The sequence below is a fragment of the Myotis nattereri genome (genome assembly GCF_964212035.1).
Source record: "Myotis nattereri genome assembly, chromosome: 12".
In the NCBI taxonomy this organism is placed as follows: domain Eukaryota; kingdom Metazoa; phylum Chordata; class Mammalia; order Chiroptera; family Vespertilionidae; genus Myotis; species Myotis nattereri.
This window is the reverse complement of record NC_138087.1, coordinates 80,506,325-80,528,938: the sequence shown is the minus strand read 5'-3', so window position 1 is coordinate 80,528,938 and position 22,614 is coordinate 80,506,325. Positions and strand designations below refer to the sequence as shown.

Genomic DNA, 22,614 nt, shown 5'->3' with positions numbered 1-22,614 from the left:
TAGTGTGATTGCAATTAATATCACTGAATTGAAGTCTTAAAATTGTTCAACTAGAGTATTTTCTGCTATGTATATTTTACCCCGATGGTTTTTATAAAATATGTTTTTATTGATTTCAGAGAAGAAGGGAGAGGGAGTGAGAAATAGAAACACCACTGATGAGAGAGAATCACTGATCAGCTGCCTCCTGCAAGCCCACACTGGGGATCCAGCCCACAACCCAGGCATGGGCCCTTGACCAGAATCAAACCCGGGACCCTTCAATCCTCAGGCCAATGCTCTGTCCTCTGAGCCAAACCGGCTAGGGCTTTCCTGATATTTAAAAAGTAACAGTCGCAAGAACCACCTCCTGAGCCAGGACGGGGCTGCCTTCCTTTGGCGGAAGAGGGAGGAGTTTGGCTGGGCCTGTGGTTTCTGCTGCCCACCAGGAGGAATTGGTAGATTTCAAGTTCAGTAGGAACCCACCTGCACTAAGTGGGGGAGTGTAGACAGATCAAAGCTGCCACTGGGGAAGGCGAGCTGGGGAGCACTGGCCAGGGGCCTCTGTCGGGGACTTCGCAATCCGTTCTCAGGGGCCACGAGTTTCCTTTACCAGATTGGAACCCGTCCTGGGAAGGCCTCTCTGGCGGCGTTGTATCTGGGGAAGTGTGGAGAGCGGTTACAGCCTTTGGACAGGTTCAAACCTCAGATAATGAGAGGGCAGGTTCCCTCGTGGCAAAGCCACGTGCATGTCCCGGCCTAGAGGCCAAAGCCCTCCCAGCACAATTATAACCAAAGGCTATAGTTATAAACTTGACCTTACGGTCCGAACCTGAGGTCCCAGGTAGCACAGTGATAGAGGCTGCGGGAGGTGCAGCATTGATAGAGTTCAGGTGCATGTAATTGAGTAGATTCCAAACCTGTGAGAACATTGTAAACATCATGACCACATCCTTACTTTGTCTCATGGGATCTGGCTATAAACTAAAGCAGGGATGGGCAAACTTTTTGACTCGAGGACCACAATGGGTTCTTAAACTGGACCGGAGGGCCGGAACAAAAGCATGGATGGAGTGTTTGTGTGAACTAATATAAATTCAAAGTAAACATCATTACATAAAAGGGTACGGTCTTTTTTTTTTTTTTTTTTATTCATTTCTAATGGTTCGGATCCAGCCCACAGGCCATAGTTTGCCCACGACTGAACTAAAGACTCAGCGTGCAGGCTGTGGCGCTGTCTCTTCATCTGAGAGCAGTGTCCCACCCAGCCCCAGCTTTATTCTCTTGTCTGTCTTCTTCCTCCTTCCCCTCTTCCCCTCAGGTTCACCCCTGGCCATGCTGAGCGAGGCACAGGGAAGGATTTGTGATGCAGCTCATTTAAGGCGACAGCTGGGCCCCGGGAACCAGGAGCTGCCGCTCTTCACAGGCTTCATTTCACCCAGAACCAGGCGCTGGACCGCCCCCCTCGCCTGCCCGCACGTGCTCTGAGGAGTCCCAGGTGAGTGCGGGTTTGCAGGATAAATGTGCTGATTCCTGCCCCCTCCCCGCTGGCCCAGAGGAACCCAGGGCTGTGAGGTCTGAGGTCCTCCTCTCGGGTTGTGACCAGTTTAGACTCACTGGTCCTGAAGGGTAGACGGGCTGGAGCCCTGAAAGCCTGCAGCCCCTGGCTGGCTGCCCTCGCTGTCCAGGGCTGTGCTGTGGTTCTGCCATGGGGAGGTGGGCGCTTGGATCCTCTCGTGGGGGAGGTGAAAGGATGGGGCAGGGTGGGCGGGGAGGAACACCACCCACACTGCCCACTGTTCCCACCGCCAGGCCAGGGAAACACTGGACCGTGTGCATCAGGGTGGCCGGCTGGTGCCCTGAGCTGCCCCTGCCATGCACACCCCCAGCAGGAGCCTTCTCTCCTCTGAGCCCTCACGCCTGCTCTGAACTGACCTGGTGAGCTTTGGATTCTGAGACCTGGGCCTGAGTCCTTGCTGTGAGGCCCTGGGGCACGTGAGCCCTCTTGGAGCCCTGGCGCTGTAGGACATGGGCCAGCATGGCCAGCTTCTGATGGAAGCAGTGGCTGAACCTCCCCAGGCACAGAGAAGGGAGGGGGAGGGACGAGGATGGGAGACCAAGGCACTGTGGGCATGGGCCGTCATCATGGTGGAGACCCTCCAGGCACCCGCCTCAGCTAGACAGGGGTAGAGGGAGGCAACTAGAAAAGGCCTCAGCCCAATTTTATTAAATGGCCCAATGGGAGGACCTAGAAGACGTGTCAGGAAACAGCTGAGCCCATAGCACGCAGCCAATGAGGACCCGGAGGACGGCCGATTAAGTGGACTGTGTTTCCGCCCCAGGTGAGCCTGTGCAATGGGCGGACACCCGCTCTCCAGAGCGCAGTCAGGTCTCGCTTTCACCGCACTTCTGTCTCTGAGTCTGTCATTTGAGTTCGACAGGTGAGCCTGTCTCACAGTAACTGTCTACAACGGGGTGTCCACAGTTTCCACCTGAGTCTCAAACCCGGGTTTGAGTTCCTGATGTGAGGGCCTGGGGCACATGACCCCTCTCAAGGCCTAGTAACTGTCCAAACCGGGGGGTGTCCACAGTGCCCACCGCCTGGGCCATGTGAGGTCAGGATGGGGGAGCCCTCGGTGCAGGCGGTGCCCCGTCCCAGACCTTGCTGAGGTGGCCATGGCCCTGCGTCTCACCTCTGCCTCCCGCTCCCCTCCGGACTCTGCCAGAGCCAGCGGGCAGCAGCCCTGGCCATGCCGGTGGGCACCCAAGGCCCAGCCCTGTCCCCTCCGCTCTGAGCACAGCGGAATGTGTTACTGTCTCTGCCTGGGACCCAGCTGGAGGCGAATCCGTTTCTCTCCCAGGCCATTCCCGTTAAACAGAGCCCGCTCCCCGCACCCTGAGGGCGTGGCCAAGGCTGGGCCCACTAGTCCAGAGGCAGCTGCCCACATGTCCCACCCACTCCCCCATCAGGGCCTGCAACCTGAGCTCAGCCCGGGCACTGATGCTTCTCTGACCCTCTTTTCTCCTCTGAAATGAGGGGGGCACCCCACTTCCTGAGCTGGACACAGGCAGAGCCTGGGCGGACAGCTGAGGTCATGAGGGCAAAGACAGTTGCCAGAGAGAGAAGCGGCTTTATTCAGGAAGAGCTGGGGAGGGAGGTGGGCTCCCTGGGTCCCATCTGTGGCCTCTGGGGCAGGGACATTAGAAGCCAATGGCTGCGGACATCTGAGCCCCCTCAGAGTCACCAGTGGGGGGCTCAGGGGGAGCCCTCAGAGTCGTCCGAGGGGGGCACGGGCGCGTCCCCGTCTCCATTCACAGTAGGCAGTGCCTGGTAGGTCTGGGTCCAGTACTGGAGGTAGCTGCTCCTCAGGTGCTGCTTCATGGACTGGCCATCCATCTTCTTGTTAATCTCCAGGTAGTTGCCGTTTTCCTGGGTGTAGGGCTCCCATTGGGTGGGCACAGCCATGTGGCCCTGGTTGGGGTCCCTGCAGATGAGGAAAAGGCCGTGTGGGGTCTGAGGGCTCACAGGAGGCTGGAGACCTCCATGCTGACCCGAACCACCAGGGCACCTCACTGTCTCCTGGGCACGGGGTGGCATGTATATGATCTGGGCTCAACCAGGAGCTCTATCCTCACACACAGGGGTACTGGGGCTCAGCGAGGTTAAGTGTACGTGAGGGGACAGGCATGTGGGCCCAGGTGGCAGGAGGCCTGGCCCCGCCTCACCCGCCTTACCCAGTTCTGGCAAAGTTGGTCCAGTAGGCGATCATGGTCCGGGAGACAGTCCTGTCTTGGGCGCGGTAGACCAGGGGGGTGGCGAAGGGCTTCCCAAACACGTACTGGAGGTCCTCACCGTGGTCGGCGCCCACCCAGCTGGGGTACAACGGAATGCGAGAGGGATGGGAGAACAGGTAGGTGTAGGTCCGGGCACTCCTGAGGAGGGAGGGACACAGCCCAAGTTGGCAGGGAGCTCAGCTGGGCTGCCCAGCCCAGAGCTGGGCCCTGGAGGGGGGCCCTGGGGAGAGCAGGGAGGAACCGGGAAATCCCCAGACTCAGGAGGGACCTGGATCCCTGCACCGGGGAAGGGAAGGCCGTGGGGTTTGTGGTTCTGGGATTTCAAGTGTGTCCACACTTCCCTCCACAAAGCCTATGGAGGCGTCTTCCCTCCTTTTCTCTGCAGATGAGTTTATGTTCTTCGTCGGGTACATACCTGACCCACCCAATGAACAACACAAGTTCATGCAGTTGCTACAAGCTTTCATCCTACGCTTCCTAGGCATCGCTTTCTCTCCCTTCCGTGTCGGCATCCCTAATGTGCTTTTTATTTGCACTGGAGGTTTACCAGGTGGCCGCAGGCCAAAGTTGTTATGAATGTTGGCAAACTCCAAACCCCCAACAGAGACCATCATCCCGTGTTCTGTCCCCCTCGGCCTGGGGGCTGCGGGGAGGCTGCAGACACTGCAGGGAGGCCTGTGGGCTGAGGGAATGGGGGACTGATAACCTGATAGATAGAGCACCTGAATTAATCTGAACGGTAACCCTATTATTTTCAATCTTACAACACACATACTTATGTGAAGAGGGGGTTAAGTTTTCCTTAAATTTCCTTTGAAGGCCTGTGCAAAAAATGAAGGAGGTGACTCAGCTTTGAATCCAGCAAGCAGAACCGATAAGCAGGGACACACTGACCCACCAGGAGTCAAAACATCATCTCATCCCCATCATCTCGTCCCCATCATCTCATCCCCATCATCTCATCCCCATTATCTCATCCACATCATCTCATCCCCATCATCTCGTCCCCATCATCTCATCCCCATTATCTCATCCCCATCATCTCATCCACATCATCTCATCCCCATCATCTCATCCCCATCATCTCATCCCCATCATCTCATCCCCATCATCTCATCCCCATCATCTCATCCCCATTATCTCATCCCCATCATCTCATCCACATCATCTCATCCCCATCATCTCATCCCCATCATCTCATCCCCATCATCTCATCCCCATCATCTCATCCCCATCATCTCATCCCCATCATCTCATCCACATCATCTCATCCCCATCATCTCATCCACATCATCTCATCCCCATCATCTCATGGTTCAGTGACTACAATAGCTGATGTGTGCGGACACCCAGGGCTGTGCGTAGCACCCCAGCCCCTTCGCCTTTATAGTCCTGTCCCCTACACCTGCTGGAAAACAGGATTTGATTGGTTGTAAGCACGCTGTCTTCTTGGTTGGCGGGCCTTCTCAATAAACAGCTCATATGGTTCAACCCGGCCTTCGTTATTGGACACAGGGACAGGCAACCCCAGCCCACCCGGGGGTTTCCCAGTAACATGAGGAGGGTTTTGTAAAGGACCCTGAGCTGGGAGGTGAGGAGGGGCCTTCCCAAGTCTCATCAGGCCTCAGCAAGGCAGATGATGCAGGCACCGCTGGGACCCCATCACGGCTTTCCCGGGCCTCCCTGACCCCCTTAGCCACCCACTGGGAGGCCTTGCTGGGCAGGTCCATGACCCAGGCCTCTCCTGCCCCCGCCCTCACTTGGCATTGGCTCTATGCTGGGCCACGGCCATCTTCGTGGGCATCAGGAAGAGGACATCGGTCTCAAAGTCCACCACCGTCTTCTTCTTGGCCTCCTGGGAGGAGTCCTCGGCCCAGGACGCCGTGTAGAAGTCAAACGTGGCATTGGCACCTCTGGGCCCCTTGGCAATGGTGAGCCCACTGACCAGCTTGAAGAAGTCCTTCCTGCAGGGACAAGCCAACACTGGATCCTGGACCTGGGCCAGCGTAGCATCCCCCGCAAACCACCGCAAGGAGCCTGCAGATGGCCCGCTACACCGGCCAACTTCCTTCTCCAGCTGAGGACTCCACAAGAGGCCCCCAGCATTGCCCTAGCCCTGAACCCTACTCACCCTGTGACGGTCAGCAAGGCCACATTGATGGCTGGCAAGTCAATGCTGGCAAAGAGGTGGCCGTCCATGTTGTTGGTGCCAGCGATGTAGTCGATGTCGGCCGCGTTGGCAAAAAGGTTGATGGGGTCGTCGGGGATGAAGTCTCCGTCCACGACGGGCAAGAGGCCCAAATAGTACAGGCCTGGGTCTGCTTGGAGAGCAGGGGTCCTCACAGCTTTCAGAGCCCCCCTGCCAGACCCCAGGCCCAGGGGCAGCCCCTGCCTCCTCTGATCCTGACCAGGGTCCTCAGCCTGTCCCCCTGACATGGGGCCTGGATAATTCTAAGGCCTGGGCTGCCCTCGTGTGTGGAGCAGCTTCCCTGGCCCCGTCCGCTAGAGGTCAGCACCCCCCGGTGTGGCAACCCAGACTGTGTGCAGACTGCCACAGGCTCCCTGGGGCCAAACCTTCCCGCTGACAGCCACTGGGCCTGAGGTTCCTAAATTGGGTGCAAATGACTCTTTCTGTCCGTTGTTGGGGGAAAAGGTGCACCAATTTCCCAAGGGGGTCAGGACCCAGGGAGGCTCAGAGGGAGGGATGGCGCCCTCAGCACAGCCATTCGAGGCCGCGTAGGCAACAAGGGCCCCGGCAGCACCGGGCTCCCAGGGACGCCAGTGAGCGGGTGACAGGCCAGACAGCAGCCCCTCATTCCTCACTTGTTTGGGAGCATGGCCGTTCCCCCATATGGAGTCCCCACTCACACTTCCGTCCCAACAGGGGCAACTTATAGGCCAGCGTCAGGGCCCTGGGGTCGGTGGCCTTCAGACACTTGGCCATCCTGGCGGTATCGTCCAGGGGGCAGCCCACCTTCTTGGCGATCTGGGGGTTGTGGGGAGACAGGTAGGTGAGGCCAGTGTGGGGCAGACGGCCATGGGGACTGGGACAGGGCATGGACAGGAAGTAACCCTTCCCCCGACCACCGCAGCTCCCATTTACCCTCTTGGCCCAGGAGAGAGGGTTCTTCTGGATGGCCCAGGGGGTCAGCGCCACACCGCTCTGGCTGATGGCTCGCCGGATGAGGCCCTTGTTGTAGGGAGTGAGGGTCTGCGACACACAGAGGTCCTGTCACCATGGCCTCGCCTCTCCTGCCCACCCAGGCGCCACCAGGGACAGCCAGACTGTCAGCTTCATGCTGTTTTCCACAACCACCATCTGCTCCCCCAGTTCCCATCACATCACCTAGCCACATCAGCTCCCCCAGTTCCCATCATCTCACCCAGCCCCATCAGCTCCCCCAGTTCCCATCACCTCACACAGCCCCATCTGCTCCCCCAGTTCCCATCATCTCACCCAGCCCCATCAGCTCCCCCAGTTCCCATCACCTCACACAGCCCCATCAGCTCCCCCAGTTCCCATCACCTCACACAGCCCCATCAGCTCCCCCAGTTCCCATCATCTCACCCAGCCCCATCAGCTCACCCAGCCTCCATCAGCTCCCCCAACACCCATTAGTTCCCTCAGCCTCCATTAGCTCTCCTAGCTCCCATCAGCTCCCCCTGAGCGTCCCGCTAACACCCTGGGAGGAAGGCCCACCCTCCCACTGTCCTTTAGACCTGCAGAGAGACGCTGACACTTCCAGATGATTGCCCAAAGATGGTGATGTTGTCGGGGTCCCCCCCAAAGGCCGCAATGTTCCTCTTCACCCACGCAATGGCCATGTGCTGGTCCCGAAGGCCATAGTTACCTGGGGCAGATGGGGGAGCCCATCAGGACTGCAGTGGGGGGAGAGCGTCCTCCATGTGGAGTCTCCTGTCAAGCCCCAGGATGGCGCAGGGCGGGTCCCAGGAGGCTGTTGAATGAGGTGCTGGAGGGGGTGTGGGGCTCAGGTAGGGGACCAGGACTGGGAGGGCCAGGCTGTTCTACTCTCTCCCTGACACGGTCCCTCTTGTTGTCTGTCTGTCCTACGACTCTGTGTCCCCTGAGTCACCACGTCAGTGTCTCATCTTCTGTTTCTCCCTGGGACCCTGTCCCTGCTCCCTGGTCATCCTGGGTCCGCGTATCTGCTCCCTGGTGTCCCTGGGTCCCTGCATGGCTGGCTGGCAGCCTCTTCTCTCGCTACAGCTGCCGAGGGCTCCTGTGTCTCACTGTCCATCCCCAGCTTCCTTCTCTGCCAGTAGAATTCTGGGTCTCTCTGGGAGGCTGTCAGGAATTGTTCGGTGAAAGTGGTGCTGAAGGGCCCCTGCCTGCTCCCTCACCCCTGGACTCACGCGCCCGACACACCTGGCAGGTTGGCGTCCCCAGTGCTGAGGAAGCCCAGCGGCCCAACACGGTGGTTGAAGGTGACCACAATGACGTTGCCCCGTGTGGCGATCTCCTCCCCGTCGAACTGATAGTCACTGAAGAATTTGAACCCTTCTCCGGTCCCAAAGAAGAAGCCTCCTCCGAAGATCCAGATCATGACAGGCAGATTCTGGGAAACTGAGGCAGGAGAGCAGTCCCAGTGACCCCAGCTGCCCCGCCCCATCACCCCAGGGTGCTTGTTTCATGGAATTTCAGCTCTGGAGCCCACACACAGCCAAAGGGGCTGGGCAGGTCTGGGCCTCTGGCTGCCTGGGCACTTTCTGCAGGTTCAGGGACCAGGAAGGCATGGGTTGGGGGGATGCACCTTCCTTCTTGCCCTGGGGTACCCAGATGTTGAGGTAGAGGCAGTCCTCGGAGCCCCTGGTATTTAACTGGGTGAGACCGATTTGCAGGCATCCCTGCTTAAAGTCCTTGGCCTTCAAGGTCCCTGTGGGTGACCAGAGGGGCTGGCGTGAGGATGGTGGCCCCATACCCCATCGCAGGCACAGGGCCAGCCCACAGCCCCCTCCCCCCCCACGGACTCCCACCTTGCCAGCCGGGGTGCGGCTGGGGGTTCTCCAGGGCCTTGGTTGGGGCGGCGAAGGGGATGCCCTGGAAGACATCCACAGAGCGGCCGCCGATGCCGAAGAGGCCGAGCTTCTTGTTGACGCCCTCCACGAAGCCCCCTTCCGTGTGCACCACACCCAGCTGGGGAGAGGGCCAGGCTCAGGGGCGCAGGCTAGGCGACCAGTGGGGTGGGGCAACCCCAGCAGGTTCTAGGGGTCCAGGACAGCTTCAAGGTAGGGACCCTAGTCACGCCCGCCTGTAGCTGTGGGTTCCTCTGGAAGCCCCGCTCCTCGCCCCGTGGCAGGGCCCTGAGGAAGGAGACCCTATAGCTGCCCGGAGGCTCCCGGCTCCCCCTGAAGGGGCCCTGGCCACTGGCAATCAGGTGGGTGTCGCCCCTTTTCAGGGGCTGGGGGCCGGGGCCCGGGCTCCGAGTTGAACTCAACGGAGGTCCAGACTCCTCTTCCGGCGCTGGGGGCTGTGATGGGCAACCTGCTGGCCTGCTCAGGGCCCAGCTCCCTTCTGTGCGGGGCCATGGCCATCCCCGGACAGAGGAACACCCTGAGGGCCCTGGTGGCCACGGCGGACTCCGCAACTCAGCACTGAGGACGCCAGTGACCCTGGGGTGTTGTTTGTGTTTGGCGTCAGTGCACCCTGTGTGCCCTGGAGAGCACGTCTGTACCAGAACGTATTCGTGCTTTCTGACGTTCAAGTTCGCGGGCGTCCTGTATTTGAGCTGCGCCTGCGCCACAGTGGTAGCGCGGACGTAGGCGCAGAGGAAGGGCCAGGAAAGTGCCTGCTGGGTGTGGGCTTTCGGGGGCTCTTCCTGCCAGCCCCTCACCTGCCTGCCCCCCTTCACCCTCTACCCTCCTCCCTCCCATCCGAGGTGCACGACCCAGTTCCCAGGCCTGGTTTGGGGAGCAGACAGGGGCTCCTCCTCACCCACTGGGCTCCCGCTTACCGTTGCTGCGCTCACTACTGCCAAGCAGCAGGCGAGGCCTAAGACAGCCAGCTCCAGGTGCCCCATGGTGCGTGTGCCTGCCTCGGGGCCCCTGCCTCTGATCAGGGGTATTTATGGGGCGGGACATCCGGGACACATCCGGGAGCCAGGGCTGGCAGCTGCCTGTGAATCTTTCTCTTCTCCTCCCCTCCCTCTGCCTCTTCCTCCGGGCAGGACACCTGGGGCCAGGATAGCTGCCGTTTCCAGCCAGGCTCAGGGCCAAGGTCATGCAGGTGTGGGCACACAGACACTCACATACACAGTCACATGCATAGCTGCCCTTTCCAGGCGGGTTCAGGGCCAAGGTCATGCAGGTGTGGGCACACATACACACACACACACACACACACACACACACACACACGTGCACGGGTGCAGGGATGGTCCTCCTTGCCCATGATCTGCTGTTCCTGGGTGCCTGGTGCCCTCAGTGCACCTGGGCTGGTAACTGGAAATAGTCAGGTGGCCCAGGCCAGGGGCTGAGGGTTGGGGCCTTGGTGGGTGCAATTGTGGCTCATTGACAAGGGCCTGGGCTCACCCTCAGAGAAGGGGGCCTGCTTCCCACCAGGCCCGGCCTGGCCCCCTCCTGGAGCTCCAGAGCCCAGCGAAGGGAGTTCGCAGGGGACTGGGCATGTCGCCTTCGGACAGAGAGGGCTGTGTGCTCCTGGGCAGCCACGTGGCTGAGCCAGGGTCCGAGGGCCACGGGTGTGCAGTCCGAGCTGGGTGTGGGGCCCAGAGCAACACAGGGCGATCCTGCCCTCAGGGAGGGCACGCCTCACACTCAGCACCGGCAGAGAGACGTTAGGGGTGGGGGTGAGGGTGGGGAGAACAGACAGGAAGACAGAGGGAGAGACAGATAATGGAGACACAGAGGCAGAGGGAGAGAGGTCTGGGCAGAGTGTGTGAGAGCAGAAAGGCAGCGTGTGGCTCGGGGAGGGTGTCTCACTCAGGAACCAGAGGAAGCTCCATGGACAAACCCCGGGCTCCTGTCTTTGTGGAGCTGGCAGCACTGCCTTCTCCAGGGATGGGGGGCACACAAGGCCTGGGGACAGCAGAGCCCTCCCAAGCCAGCGGCCTCTGTCCGGGCCCCTCAGCCCTTCGCTACCAGGAGCCATGCTTTTACACAGGCCACAGCCCGGCTCATGGCTGCCTGCGGATCCCGAGCCCAGGTGTCCTGCGATGCAGGTGGGGAGGGACCCACAGTGGGAAGCAGGAGCCGGGCAGGCTGGGCCTGTGGGTGAGAACCGGGGAGCAAAGGGTTTGAGGGTGTGTTTGTTAAGTGCCCATTGGTAGGTGAGTGGATAAAAGGCTGTGGTACATTCACACCATGGAATACTTTGTGGCTGTAAAAAGGAAGGGACTCTGACCCGCTGAGACAGCCTAGAGTAGTGATGGTGAACCTCCGACACACCTGTCAGAGGTCACACGCGAACTCATTTTTTTGGTTGATTTTTCTTTGTTAAATGGCATTTAAATATATAAAATAAATATCAAAAATGTAAGTCTTTCTTTTACTATGGTTGCAAATATCAAAAAATTTCTGTATGTGACACGGCACCAGAGTTAAGTTAGGGTTTTTCAAAATGCTGACACGCCGAGCTCAAAAGGTTCGCCATCACTGGCCTAGAGGGACCTGGAGGCTATTGTGCTGAGTGAAGTAAGCCAGTGGGAGAAAGACAAGTGTCACATGATCTCACGCATGTGGAATCTAATGAACCAAATAAACTGACAAATAAAACAGAACCATTGACATGGAAGCATGAAACAGAGGGACAGATCTCGGAGTGAAGGTAGAGGGAGAGCTGGAAGAAATTCATCAAGAACTCCTGTGCATAGACGCAGGGCCCCTGGACACAGACAATAGACAGGGGAGGGACTGGGGCGGGTGGGGTGGGAGCTGGGTGCACAGGGGAAAATGGGGGAAATGGCAGACATCAACAATAAAATCAAATTTAAAAATAAATAAAATAGGCCGCAGCCAGTTTTGCTCAATGGTTTGATCTGTGGACTGAAGGGTCCCAGGTTCAATTACAGTCAGGGGCAGGTGCCAGGGTGGTGGGCCTGATTCCCAGTAGAGTGTGTGTAGAAGGCAGCCAATCAAAGGTTCTCTCTCATCATTGATGTTTCTGGCTCTCTCTCCCACTCCCTTCCTCTCTGAAATAAAAAATACATATATTTTAAAAAGTAAAATAAACAAAATAGCCCGGCCGGTGTGCTTCAGTTGGTTGAGCGTCTTCCCATGCACCAACAGGTCACCCTTCCCATTCCCAGTCAATGCACACGCAGGCCTCAATCCCCAGTAGGGGGCACGCAGGAGGGAGCCGATCCTTCCTATATCATACAGGCTAATATGGAAATTGTTCCCACGGGAATTTGACCAACCAGGAGTTCGACCACTGGCTATGATGTGCACTGACCACCAGGGAGCAGCGTGGATTGAAGGAAGGCCCGTGTCGGCAGCCAGCAGGGCATGTAGACTGGGGCACGGGGGAAGGAAGGCCCCAATCAGCCCTGGTCGCTGGCCAGGTCTAGGGACCCATCAGTGCATGCATTTCCTGCACCGGGCCTCTAGTGTATCTATCAGATCTGTGTTTCTCTCTCTCCTTCCCTCTCTAAAAACAAAATAAATTATAAAAAAGTGACAGAAATGTTTAGAATAGGCAAATAGACTGAGACAGGAGGTAGAATATATTAATAGGACTTAGAGGAGGTCAGTTACTGTGAAATGGGTACAAAGTTTTTGTTTTAGTGATGCAAAGTTTTGCAACTACATAATGGCTATCATTGCACATTAGTGTGATTGCAATTAATATCACTGAATTGAAGTCTTAAAATTGTTCAACTAGAGTATTTTCTGTTATGTATATTTTACCCCGATGGTTTTTTAAAAAATATATTTTTATTGATTTCAGAGAAGAAGGGAGAGGGAGTGAGAAATAGAAACACCACTGATGAGAGAGAATCACTGATCAGCTGCCTCCTGCAAGCCCACACTGGGGATCCAGCCCACAACCCAGGCATGGGCCCTTGACCAGAATCAAACCCGGGACCCTTCAGTCCTCAGGCCAATGCTCTGTCCTCTGAGCCAAACCGGCTAGGGCTTTCCCGGATATTTAAAAAGTAACAGTTGCAAGGACCACCTCCTGACCCAGGACGGGGCTGCCTTCCTTTGGCGGAAGAGGGAGGAGTTTGGCTGGGCTTGTGGTTTCTGCTGCCCACCAGGAGGAATTGGTAGATTTCAAGTTCAGTAGGAACCCACCTGCACTAAGTGGGGGACTCTAGACAGATCAAAGCTGCCACTGGGGAAGGCGAGGCGGGGAGCACTGGCCATGGGCCTCTGTCGGGGACTTCCCATTCTGTTCTCCAGGGCCCAGGCCTTCCTTTACCGAATTGGAACCCATCCTGAGAAGGCCTCTCTGGCGGCGTTGTGTCTGGGGAAGTGTGGAGATCGGTTACAGCCTTTGGACAGGTTCAAACCTCAGATAATGAGAGGGCAGGTCCTCTGGTGGCAAAGCCACATGCAAGTCCTGCCTTAGAGGGCAAAGCCCTCCCAGCACAGTTATAACCAAAGGCTATAGTTATACACTTGACCGTATGGTCCGAACCTGTGGGCCCAGGTGGCACAGTGATAGAGGCTGCGGGAGGTGTAGCATTGATAGAGATCAGGTGCATGTAATTGAGTAGATTCCAAACCTGTGAGACACTGTAAACATCTTGAGCCCTTCCTTTGCCTCATGGAACTGGCTATTAAACAAAGACTCAGCGTGCAGGCTGTGGCCCTGTCTCAACATCCGAGAGCAGCGTCCCACCCAGCCCCAGCTTTATTATCTTGTCTGTCATCTTCTATTATTTTTAAAAATATATATATTATTAATTTTTGTACAGAGAGCCTGGGAGAGGGATAGAGAGTTAGAAACATCGATCAGCTGCCTCCTGCACACCCCCCACTGGGGATGTGCCCGCAACCAAGGTACATGCCCTTGACCCCAATCGAACATGGGAACCTTCAGTCTGTAGGCCGATGCTCTATCCACTGAGCCAAACTGATTAGTGCTTGTCTGTCCTTCTTTAATCCTTCACCACCCCCGCCCCCTCAGGTTCACCCCTGGCCGTGCTGAGCGAGGCCCAGGGAAGGAATTGTGATGCAGCTCATTTAAAGCGACAGCTGGGCCCCGGGAACCAGGAGCTGCCGCTCTTCTCAGGCTTTATTTCACCCAGGACCAGGCGCTGGGCCGCCCCCCTCGCCTGCCCACACGTGGTCTGAGGAGTCCCAGGTGAGTGCGGGTTTGCAGGATAAATGTGCTGATTCCTGCCCACTCCCCGCTGGCCCAGAGGAACCCAGGGCTGTGAGGTCTGAGGTCTTCATCTCGGGCTGTGACCAGTTTAGACTCCCTGGTCCTGAAGGGTAGACGGGCTGGAGCCCTGAGAGCCCGCAGCCCCTGGCTGGCTGCCCTCGCTGTCCAGGGCTGTGCTGTGGTTCTGCCATGGGGAGGTGGCTGCTTGGATCCTCTAGTGGGGGAGGTGAAAGGATGGGGTAGGGCGGGCGGGAGGAACACCACCCACACTGCCCGCTGTTCCCACGGCCTGGCCAGGGAAACACTGGACCGTGTGCATCAGGGTGGCCGGCTGGTGCCCTGAGCTGCCCCTGCCATGCACATACCCCCAGCAGGAACCTTCTCTCCTCTGAGCACTCACGCCTGCTCTGAGCTGACCTGGTGAGCTTTGGCATCTCAGACCTGGGCTTTAGTCCTCGCTGTGAGGGCCTGGGGCACGTGAGCCCTCTTGGAGTCCTGGCGCTGTAGGACATGGGCCAGCATGGCCAGCTTCTGATGGAAGCGGTGGCTGAACCTCCCCAGGCACAGAGAAGGGAGGGGGAGGGACGAGGATGGGGGACCAATGCCCTGTGGGCGTGGGCCGCCATCATGGTGGAGACCCTCCAGGCACCGGCCTCAGCTAGACAGGGGGAGGGGGAGCATCTAGAAAAGGCCTCAGCCCAATTTTATTAAATGGCCGAATGGGAGGACCGAATCAGCGTGTCAGGAAACAGCTGAGCCCATAGCACGCAGCCAATGAGGACCCAGAGGACGGCCGATTAAGTGGACTGTGTTCCCACCCCAGCTGAGCCTGTGCAATGGGCGAACACCCGATCTCCAGAGCCCAGTCAAGGTCTCGCTTTCACCGCACTTCTGTCTCCGAGTCCCTATTTGAGTTCGGACAGGTGAGCCTGTCTCACAGTAACTGTCTACAACGGGGTGTCCACAGTTTCCACCGCCTGGGCCATGTGAGGTCAGGATGGGGGAGCCCTCGGTGCAGGCGGTGCCACGTCCCAGACCTTGCTGAGGTGGCCATGGCCCTGCGTCTGACCTCTGCCTCCTGCTCCCCTCCGGACTCTGCCAGATCCAGCGGGCAGCAGCCCTGGCCGTGCCGGTGGGCACCCAAGCCCCAGCCCTGTCCCCTCTGCTCTGAGCCCAGTGGGATGCGTTACTGTCTCTGCCTGGGACCCAGCTGGAGGCGAATCCGTTTCTCTCCCAGGCCATTCCCGTTAAACAGAGCCCGCACCCCGCACCCTGAGGGCATGGCCAAGGCTGGGCCCACTGGTCCAGAGGCAGCTGCCCACATGTCCCACCCACTCCCCCATCAGGGCCCGCAGGCGGAGCTCAGCCCTGGCACTGATGCTTCTCTGACCCTCTTTACTCCTCTCAAATGAGGAGGGCACCCCACTTCCTGAGCTGGACATAGGCAGAGCCTGGGCGGACAGCTGAGGTCATGAGGGCAAAGAGGGTTGCCAGAGAGAGAAGCGGCTTTATTCAGGAAGAGCTGGGGAGGGAGGTGGGCTCCCTGGGTCCCACCTGTGGCCTCCGTGACAAGGACATTAGAGCTGATAGCTGGGGACATCTGAGCCCCCTCAGAGTCACCAGTGGGGGGCTCAGGGGGAGCCCTCAGAGTCGTCCGACGAAGCCACGAGGGTGGCCCCGTCTCCATTCACGGTGGGCAGTGCCTGGTAGGTCTGGGTCCAGTACTGGAGGTAGCTGCTCCTCAGGTGCTGCTTCATGGAATGGCCATCCATCTTGTTGTTAATTTCCAGGTAGTTGTCGTTTTCCTGGGTGTAGGGCTCCCATTGGGTGGGCACAGCCGAGTGGCCCTGGTTGGGGTCCCTGCAGATGAGGAAAAGGCCGTGTGGGGTCTGAGGGCTCACAGAAGGCTGGAGACCTCCATGCTGACCCGAACCACCAGGGCACTTCACTGTCTCCTGGGCACGGGCTGGGCATGTACATGTTCTGCGCCCAACCATGAGCTCTATCCTCACACACAGGGGGTACTGAGGCTCAGGGAGGTTAGTGTACATGAGGGGACAGGCATGTGGGCCCAGGTGGCAGGAGGCCTGGCCCAGCCTCACCCACCTTACCCAGTTCTGGCAAAGTTGGTCCAGTAGGCGATCATGGTCCGGGAGACAGTCCTGTCTTGGGCCCGGTAGATCAGGGGGTTGTCGAAGGGCTTCCCATACACGTACGGGAGTTCAGTGATGTGGTCGGCGCCCATCCAGCTTGGGTACAATGGAATGTGAGAGGGATGGGAGAACAGGTAGGTGTAGGTCCGGGCACTCCTGAGGAGGGAGGGACACGGCCCAAGTTGGCAGGGAGCTCACCTGGGCCCTCCAGCCAACAGCTGGGCCCTGGAGGGAGGCCCGGGGGAGAGCAGGGAGGAACCGGGAAATCCCCAGACTCAGGAGGGACCTGGGTCCCTGCACCGGGGAAGGGAAGGCCGTGGGGTTTGTGGTTCTGGGATTTCAAGTGTATCCACACTTCCCTCCACAATGCCTATGGAGTCGTCTTCCTTCCTTCTGCAGATGAGTTTGTGTTCTTTGTCAGGTACATACCTGACCCACCCAATGAACAACACAAGTTCATGTAGTTGCTACAAGCTTTCATCCTACACTTCCTAGGCATCGCTTTCTCTCCCTTCCGTGTCGGCATCCCTAATGTGCTTTTTATTTGCACTGGAGGTTTACCAGGTGGCCGCAGGCCAAAGTTGTTATGAATGTTGGCAACTCCAAACCCCCAACAGAGACCATCATCCCGTGTTCTGTCCCCCTCGGCCTGGGGGCTGCGGGGAGGCTGCAGACACTGCAGGGAGGCCTGTGGGCTGAGGGAATGGGGGACTGATAACCTGATAGATAGAGCACCTGAATTAATCTGAACGGTAACCCTATTATTTTCAATCTTAGAACACACATACTTATGTGAAGAGGGGGTTACGTTTTCCTTAAATTTCCTTTGAAGGCCTGTGCAAAGCAATGAAGGAGGTGACTCAGCTGTGAATCCAGCAAGCAGAACCGATAAGCAGGACACACTGACCCACCAGGAGTCAAAACATCATCTCATCCCCATCATCTCATCCCCATCATCTCATCCCCATCATCTCATCCCCATCATCTCGTCCCCATCATTTCATCCCCATCATCTCATCCCCATCATCTCATCCCCATCATCTCATGGTTCAGTGACTACAATAGCTGATGTGTGCAGACACCCAGGGCTGTGCGTAGCACCCCAGCCCCTTCGCCTTTATAGTCCTGTCCCCTACACCTGCTGGAAAACAGGATTTGATTGGTTGTAAGCACCCTGTCTTCTTGGTTGGCTGGTCTTCTCAATAAACACCTCATATGGTTCAACCTGGCCTTCGTTATTGGACACAGGGACAGGCAACCCCAGCCCACCCGGGGGTTTCCCAGTAGCATGAGGAGGGTTTTGTGAAGGCCCCTGAGCTGGGAAGTGAGGAGGGGCCTTCTCAAGTCTCGTCAGGCCTGGGCAAGGCAGATGGTGCAGGCACCACTGGGACCCCATCACGGCTTTCCCGGGCCTCCTGACCCCCTGAGCCACCCACTGGGAGGCCTTGCTGGGCAGGTCCATGACCCAGGCCTCTACTGTCAGGGCCCTCACTTGGCGTTGGCTCTGTGATGGGCCATGGCCATCTTCGTGGGCATCAGGAAGAGGACGTCGGTCTCAAAGTCCACCACCGTCTTCTTCTTGGCCTCCTGGGAGGAGTCCTCGGCCCAGGACGCCGTGTAGAAGTCAAAGGTGGCATTGGCACCTCTGGGCCCCTTGGCAATGGTGAGCCCACTGACCAGCTTGAAGAAGTCCTCCCTGCAGGGACAAGCTGACACTGGATCCTGGAACTGGGCCACGTAGCATCCCCCCCAAACCACCGCAAGGGGCCTGCGGATGGCCCGCTACACCGGCCAACAACATTCTCCAGCTGAGGCCTCCCCATGAGGCCCCAAGCACTGCCCTAGCCCTGAACCCTACTCACCCTGTGACGGTCAGCAAGGCCACATTGATGGCTGGCAAGTCAACGCTGGCAAAGAGGTGGCCATCCATGTCGTTGGTGCCAGCGATGTAGTCGATGTCGGCCGCGTTGGCAAAGAGGTTGATGGGGTCGTCGGGGATGAAGTCTCCATCCACGACAGGCAAGAGGCCCAAATAGTACAGGCCTGGGTCTGCTTGTAGAGTAGGGGTCCTCACAGCTTTCAGAGCCCCCCTGCCAGACCCCAGGCACAGGGGCAGTCCCTGCCTCCTCTGATCCAGACCAGGGTCCTCAGCCTGTCCCCCTGACATGGGGCCTGGATAATTCTAAGGCCTGGGCTCCCTGCGGGTGTGGAGCAGCTTCCCTGGCCCCGTCCGCTAGACGTCAGCACCCCCCAGTGTGGCGGCCCAGACTGTGTGCAGATGCCACAGGCTCCCTGGGCCAAACCTTCCCGCTGACAGCCACTGGGTTTGAGGTTCCTAAATTGGGTGCAAATGACTGTTTCTGTCCGTTGTTGGGGGAAAAGGTGTACCAGCTTCCCAAGGGGGTCAGGACCCAGGGAGGCTCAGAGGGAGGGATGGCGCCCTCAGCACAGCCATTCAAGGCCGCGGAGGCAACAAGGGCCCCAGCGGCACCGGGCTCCCAGGGACGCCAGTGAGCGGGTGACAGGCCAGACAGCAGCCCCTCAATCCTCACTTGTTTGGGAGCATGGCCGTCCCCCCATATGGAGTCCCCACTCACACTTCCGTCCCAACAGGGGCATCTTATAGGCCAGCGTCAGGGCCCGGGGGTCGGTGGCCTTCAGACACTTGGCCATCCTGGCGGTATCGTCCAGGGGGCAGCCCACCTTCTTGGCGATCTGGGGGTTGCGGGGAGACAGGTAGGTGAGGCCAGTGTGGGGCAGACGGCCATGGGGACCCGGACAGGGATGGACAGGAGGTAACCCTTCCCCCGACCACCGCAGCTCCCCTTTACCCCTTTGGCCCAGGAGAGAGGGTTCTTCTGGATGGCCCAGGGGGTCAGCGCCACGCCGCTTTGGCTGATGGCTCGCCGGATGAGGCCCTTGTTGTAGGGAGAGAGGATCTGCGACACACAGAGGTCCTGTCACCATGGCCTCGCCTCTCCTGCCCACCCGGGCGCCACCAGGGACAGCCAGACTGTCAGCTTCATGCTGTTCCCCACAATCCCCATATGCTCCCCCAGTTTCCATCACTTTACCCAGCCACATCAGCTCCCCCAGTTCCCATCACCTCACACAGCCCCAACAGCTCCCCCAGTTCCCATCAGCTTACCCAGCCCCATCTGCTCCCCCAGGTCCCATCACCTCACACAGCCACATCAGCTCCCCCAGTTCCCATCAGCTCACCCAGCCACATCAGCTCACCCAGCCTCCATCAGCTCCCCCAACACCCGTCAGTTCCCTAAGCCCCCATTAGTTCTCCTTGCTCCCATCAGCTGCCCCTGAGCTCCCCGCTAACACCCTGGGAGGAAGGCCCGCCCTCCCACGGTCCTTTAGACCTGCAGAGAGACGCTGACACTTCCAGATGATTGCCCAAAGATGGTGATGTTGTCGGGGTCCCCCCCGAAGGCCGCAATGTTCCTCTTCACCCACGCAATGGCCATGTGCTGGTCCCGAAGGCCATAGTTACCTGGGGTGGATGGGGAAGCCCATCAGGACTGGGGTGGGGAGAGAGCGTCCTCCATGTGGAGACCCTGTCAAGCCCCAGGATGGCACAGGGAGGGTCCCAGGAGGCTGTTGAATGAGGTGCTGGAGGGGGTGTGGGGCTCAGGTAGGGGACCAGGACCGGGAGGGCCAGGCTGCTCATCTCTCTCCCTGACACGGTCCCTCTTGTTGTCTGTCTGTCCTACGACTCTGTGTCCCCTGAGTCACCACGTCAGTGTCTCATCTTCTGTTTCTCCCTGGGACCCTGTCCCTGCTCCCTGGTCATCCTGGGTCTGCGTATCTGCTCCCTGGTGTCCCTGGGTCCCTGCATGGCTGGCTGGCAGCCTCTTCTCTCGCTACAGCTGCCGATGGGCTCCTGTGTCTCACTGTCCATCCCCAGATTCCTGCTCTGCCAGTAGAATTCTGGGTCTCTCTGGGAGGCTGTCAGGAATTGTTCGGTGAAAGTGGTGCTGAAGGGCCCCTGCCTGCTCCCTCACCCCTGGACTCACGCGCCCGACACACCTGGCAGGTTGGCATCCCCAGTGCTGAGGAAGCCCAGCGGCCCAACACGGTGGTTGAAGGTGACCACAATGACGTTGCCCCGTGTGACGATCTCCTCCCCGTCGAACTGATAGTCACTGAAGAACTTAAACCCTTGGCCGGTGCCAAAGAAGAAGGCCCCTCCGAAGATCCAGATCATGACAGGCAGATTCTGGGAAACTGAGGCAGGAGAGCAGTCCCGGTGACCCCAGATGCCCCTCCCCATCCCCTCTGGGTGCTTGTTTCAGGGAATTTCAGCTCTGGAGGCCACACACAGCCAAGGGGCTGGGCAGGTCTGGGCAGGTCTGGGCCTCTGGCTGCCTGGGCACTTTCTGCAGGTTCAGGGACCAGGAAGGCATGGGGTGGGGGGGATGCACCTTCCTTCTTGCCCTGGGGTACCCAGATGTTGAGGTAGAGGCAGTCCTCGGAGCCCCTGGTATTTAACTGGGTGAGACCGATTTGCAGGCATCGCTGCTTGAAGTCCTTGGCCTTCAGGATCCCTGTGGGTGACCAGAGGGGCTGGCATGAGGATGGTGGCCCCATACCCCACCGCAGGCACAGGGCCAGCCCGGCACCCCCGTTCCCCCCCACCGACTCCCACCTTGCCAGCCGGGGTGCGGCTGGGGGTTCTCCAGGGCCTTGGGTGGGGCGGCAAAGGGGATGCCCTTGAAGACGTCCACAGAGCGGCCGCCGATGCCGAAGAGGCCGAGCTTCTTGTTGACGCCCTCCACGAAGCCCCCTTCTGTGTGCACCACGCCCAGCTGGGGAAAGGGCCAGGCTCAGGGGGCGCAGGCTAGGCGGCCAGTGGGGTGGGGCCACCCCAGCAGGTTCTAGGGGTCCAGGACAGCTTCTAGGTAGGGACCCTAGCCACGCCCGCCTGTAGCTGTGGGTTCCAGTGGAAGCCCCGCTCCTCGCCCCATGGCAGGGCCTTGAGGAAGGAGACCCTGTAGCTGCCCCGAGGCTCCTGAGTGACCCCGGAGGGGCCCCGGCCGCTGGCAAGCCGGTGGCTGTTGCACCTTCTTGGGGGCCAGGGCCGGGGCCTGGGCTCCAGGTTGAACTAGACCGAGGTCCAGACTCCTGTTCCGATGCTGGGGGCTGTGACGGGCAACCTGCTGGCCTGCTCAGGGCCCAGCTCCCTTCTGTGCGGGGCCATGGCCATCCCCGGACAGAGGAACACCCTGAGGGCCCTGGTGGCCAAGGCGGACTCCGCAACTCAGCAGTGAGGACACCAGTGACCCTGGGGTGTTGTTTGTGTTTGGCGTCAGTGCACCCTGTGTGCCCTGGAGAGCGCCTGTACCAGAATTTATTCGTGGTTCTGACGTTCAAATTCGCGGGCGTCCTGTATTTGAGCTGCGCCTGCGCCACAGTGTGAGCGCGGATGCAGAAGCTGAGGAAGGGCCAGGAAAACGCCTGCTGGGTGTGGGCTCTCGGGGGCTCCTCCTGCCAGCGCCTCACCTGCCTGCCCTTCTCCCCTCCGCGGTGCCCGACCCAGGTCCCAGGCCGGGTTTGGGGAGCAGGCAGGGGCCCCTCCTGGCCCGCTGGGCTCCCGCTTACCGTTGCTGAGCTCACTACTGCCAAGCAGCAGGCGAGGCCTAAGACAGCCAGCTCCAGGTGTCCCATGGTGCATGTGCCTGTCTCAGGGCCCCTGCCCCTGAGCAGGGGTATTTATGGGGCGGGACATCCGGGAGACATCCGGGAGCCACCGGGGCTGGCAGCTGCCTGTGGATGGTTCCCTTCCCCTCCCCTCCCTCTGCCCCTTCCTCCAGGCAGGATAGCTGCCATTTCCAGCCAGGCTCAGGGCCAAGGTCATGCAGGTGTGTGCACACAGACACTCACATACACAGTCACATGCAGAGCTGCCCTTTCCAGCCAAGTTCAGGGCCAAGGTCATGCAGGTGTGGGCACACAGACACTCACATACAGAGTCACATGCATAGCTGCCCTTTCCAGGTGGGTTCAGGGCCAAGGTCATGCAGGTGTGGGCACACATACACACACACACACACACACGTGCACGGGTGCAGGGATGGTCCTCCTTGCCCATGATCTGCTGTTCGTGGGTGCCTGGTGCCCTCAGTGCACCTGGGCTGGTAACTGGAAATAGTCAGGTGGCCCAGGCCAGGGGCTGAGGGTTGGGGCCTTGGTGGGTGCAATTGTGGCTCATTGACAAGGGCCTGGGCTCACCCTCAGAGAAGGGGGCCTGCTTCCCACCAGGCCCGGCCTGGCCCCCTCCTGGAGCTCCAGAGCCCAGCAAAGGGAGTTCGCAGGGGACTGGGCATGTCGCCTTCGGACAGAGAGGGCTGTGTGCTCCTGGGCAGCCAC

At 59.2% G+C, this 22,614-nt stretch overlaps 2 protein-coding genes across 2 annotated transcripts; both read right to left on the bottom strand.

Annotated features, from left to right (window-relative positions):
• Window positions 1-3,235: 3,235 nt before the first annotated feature.
• LOC308528384 (bile salt-activated lipase-like) lies at window positions 3,236-9,812 on the bottom strand (the record flags this gene model as incomplete). The annotated part of the gene is made up of 11 exons (XM_081104003.1): window positions 3,236-3,464; window positions 3,715-3,912; window positions 5,535-5,738; window positions 5,906-6,092; window positions 6,643-6,760; window positions 6,878-6,985; window positions 7,495-7,625; window positions 8,162-8,359; window positions 8,547-8,669; window positions 8,770-8,929; window positions 9,747-9,812. The coding sequence occupies 11 exons, from the start codon at window positions 9,810-9,812 to the stop codon at window positions 3,236-3,238; spliced, it is 1,722 nt and encodes a 573-aa protein (XP_080960129.1).
• A 5,672-nt stretch (window positions 9,813-15,484) lies between these two features.
• Window positions 15,485-21,912, bottom strand: LOC308527784 (bile salt-activated lipase-like; the record flags this gene model as incomplete). The annotated part of the gene is given in 13 exon segments (XM_081103179.1): window positions 15,485-15,531; window positions 15,635-15,722; window positions 15,724-15,940; window positions 16,192-16,389; window positions 17,726-17,929; window positions 18,096-18,282; window positions 18,831-18,948; window positions 19,065-19,172; window positions 19,608-19,738; window positions 20,275-20,472; window positions 20,670-20,792; window positions 20,894-21,053; window positions 21,847-21,912. Coding segments are annotated over 13 exon segments (1,845 nt in total).
• Between the last annotated feature and the right edge of the window lie 702 nt (window positions 21,913-22,614).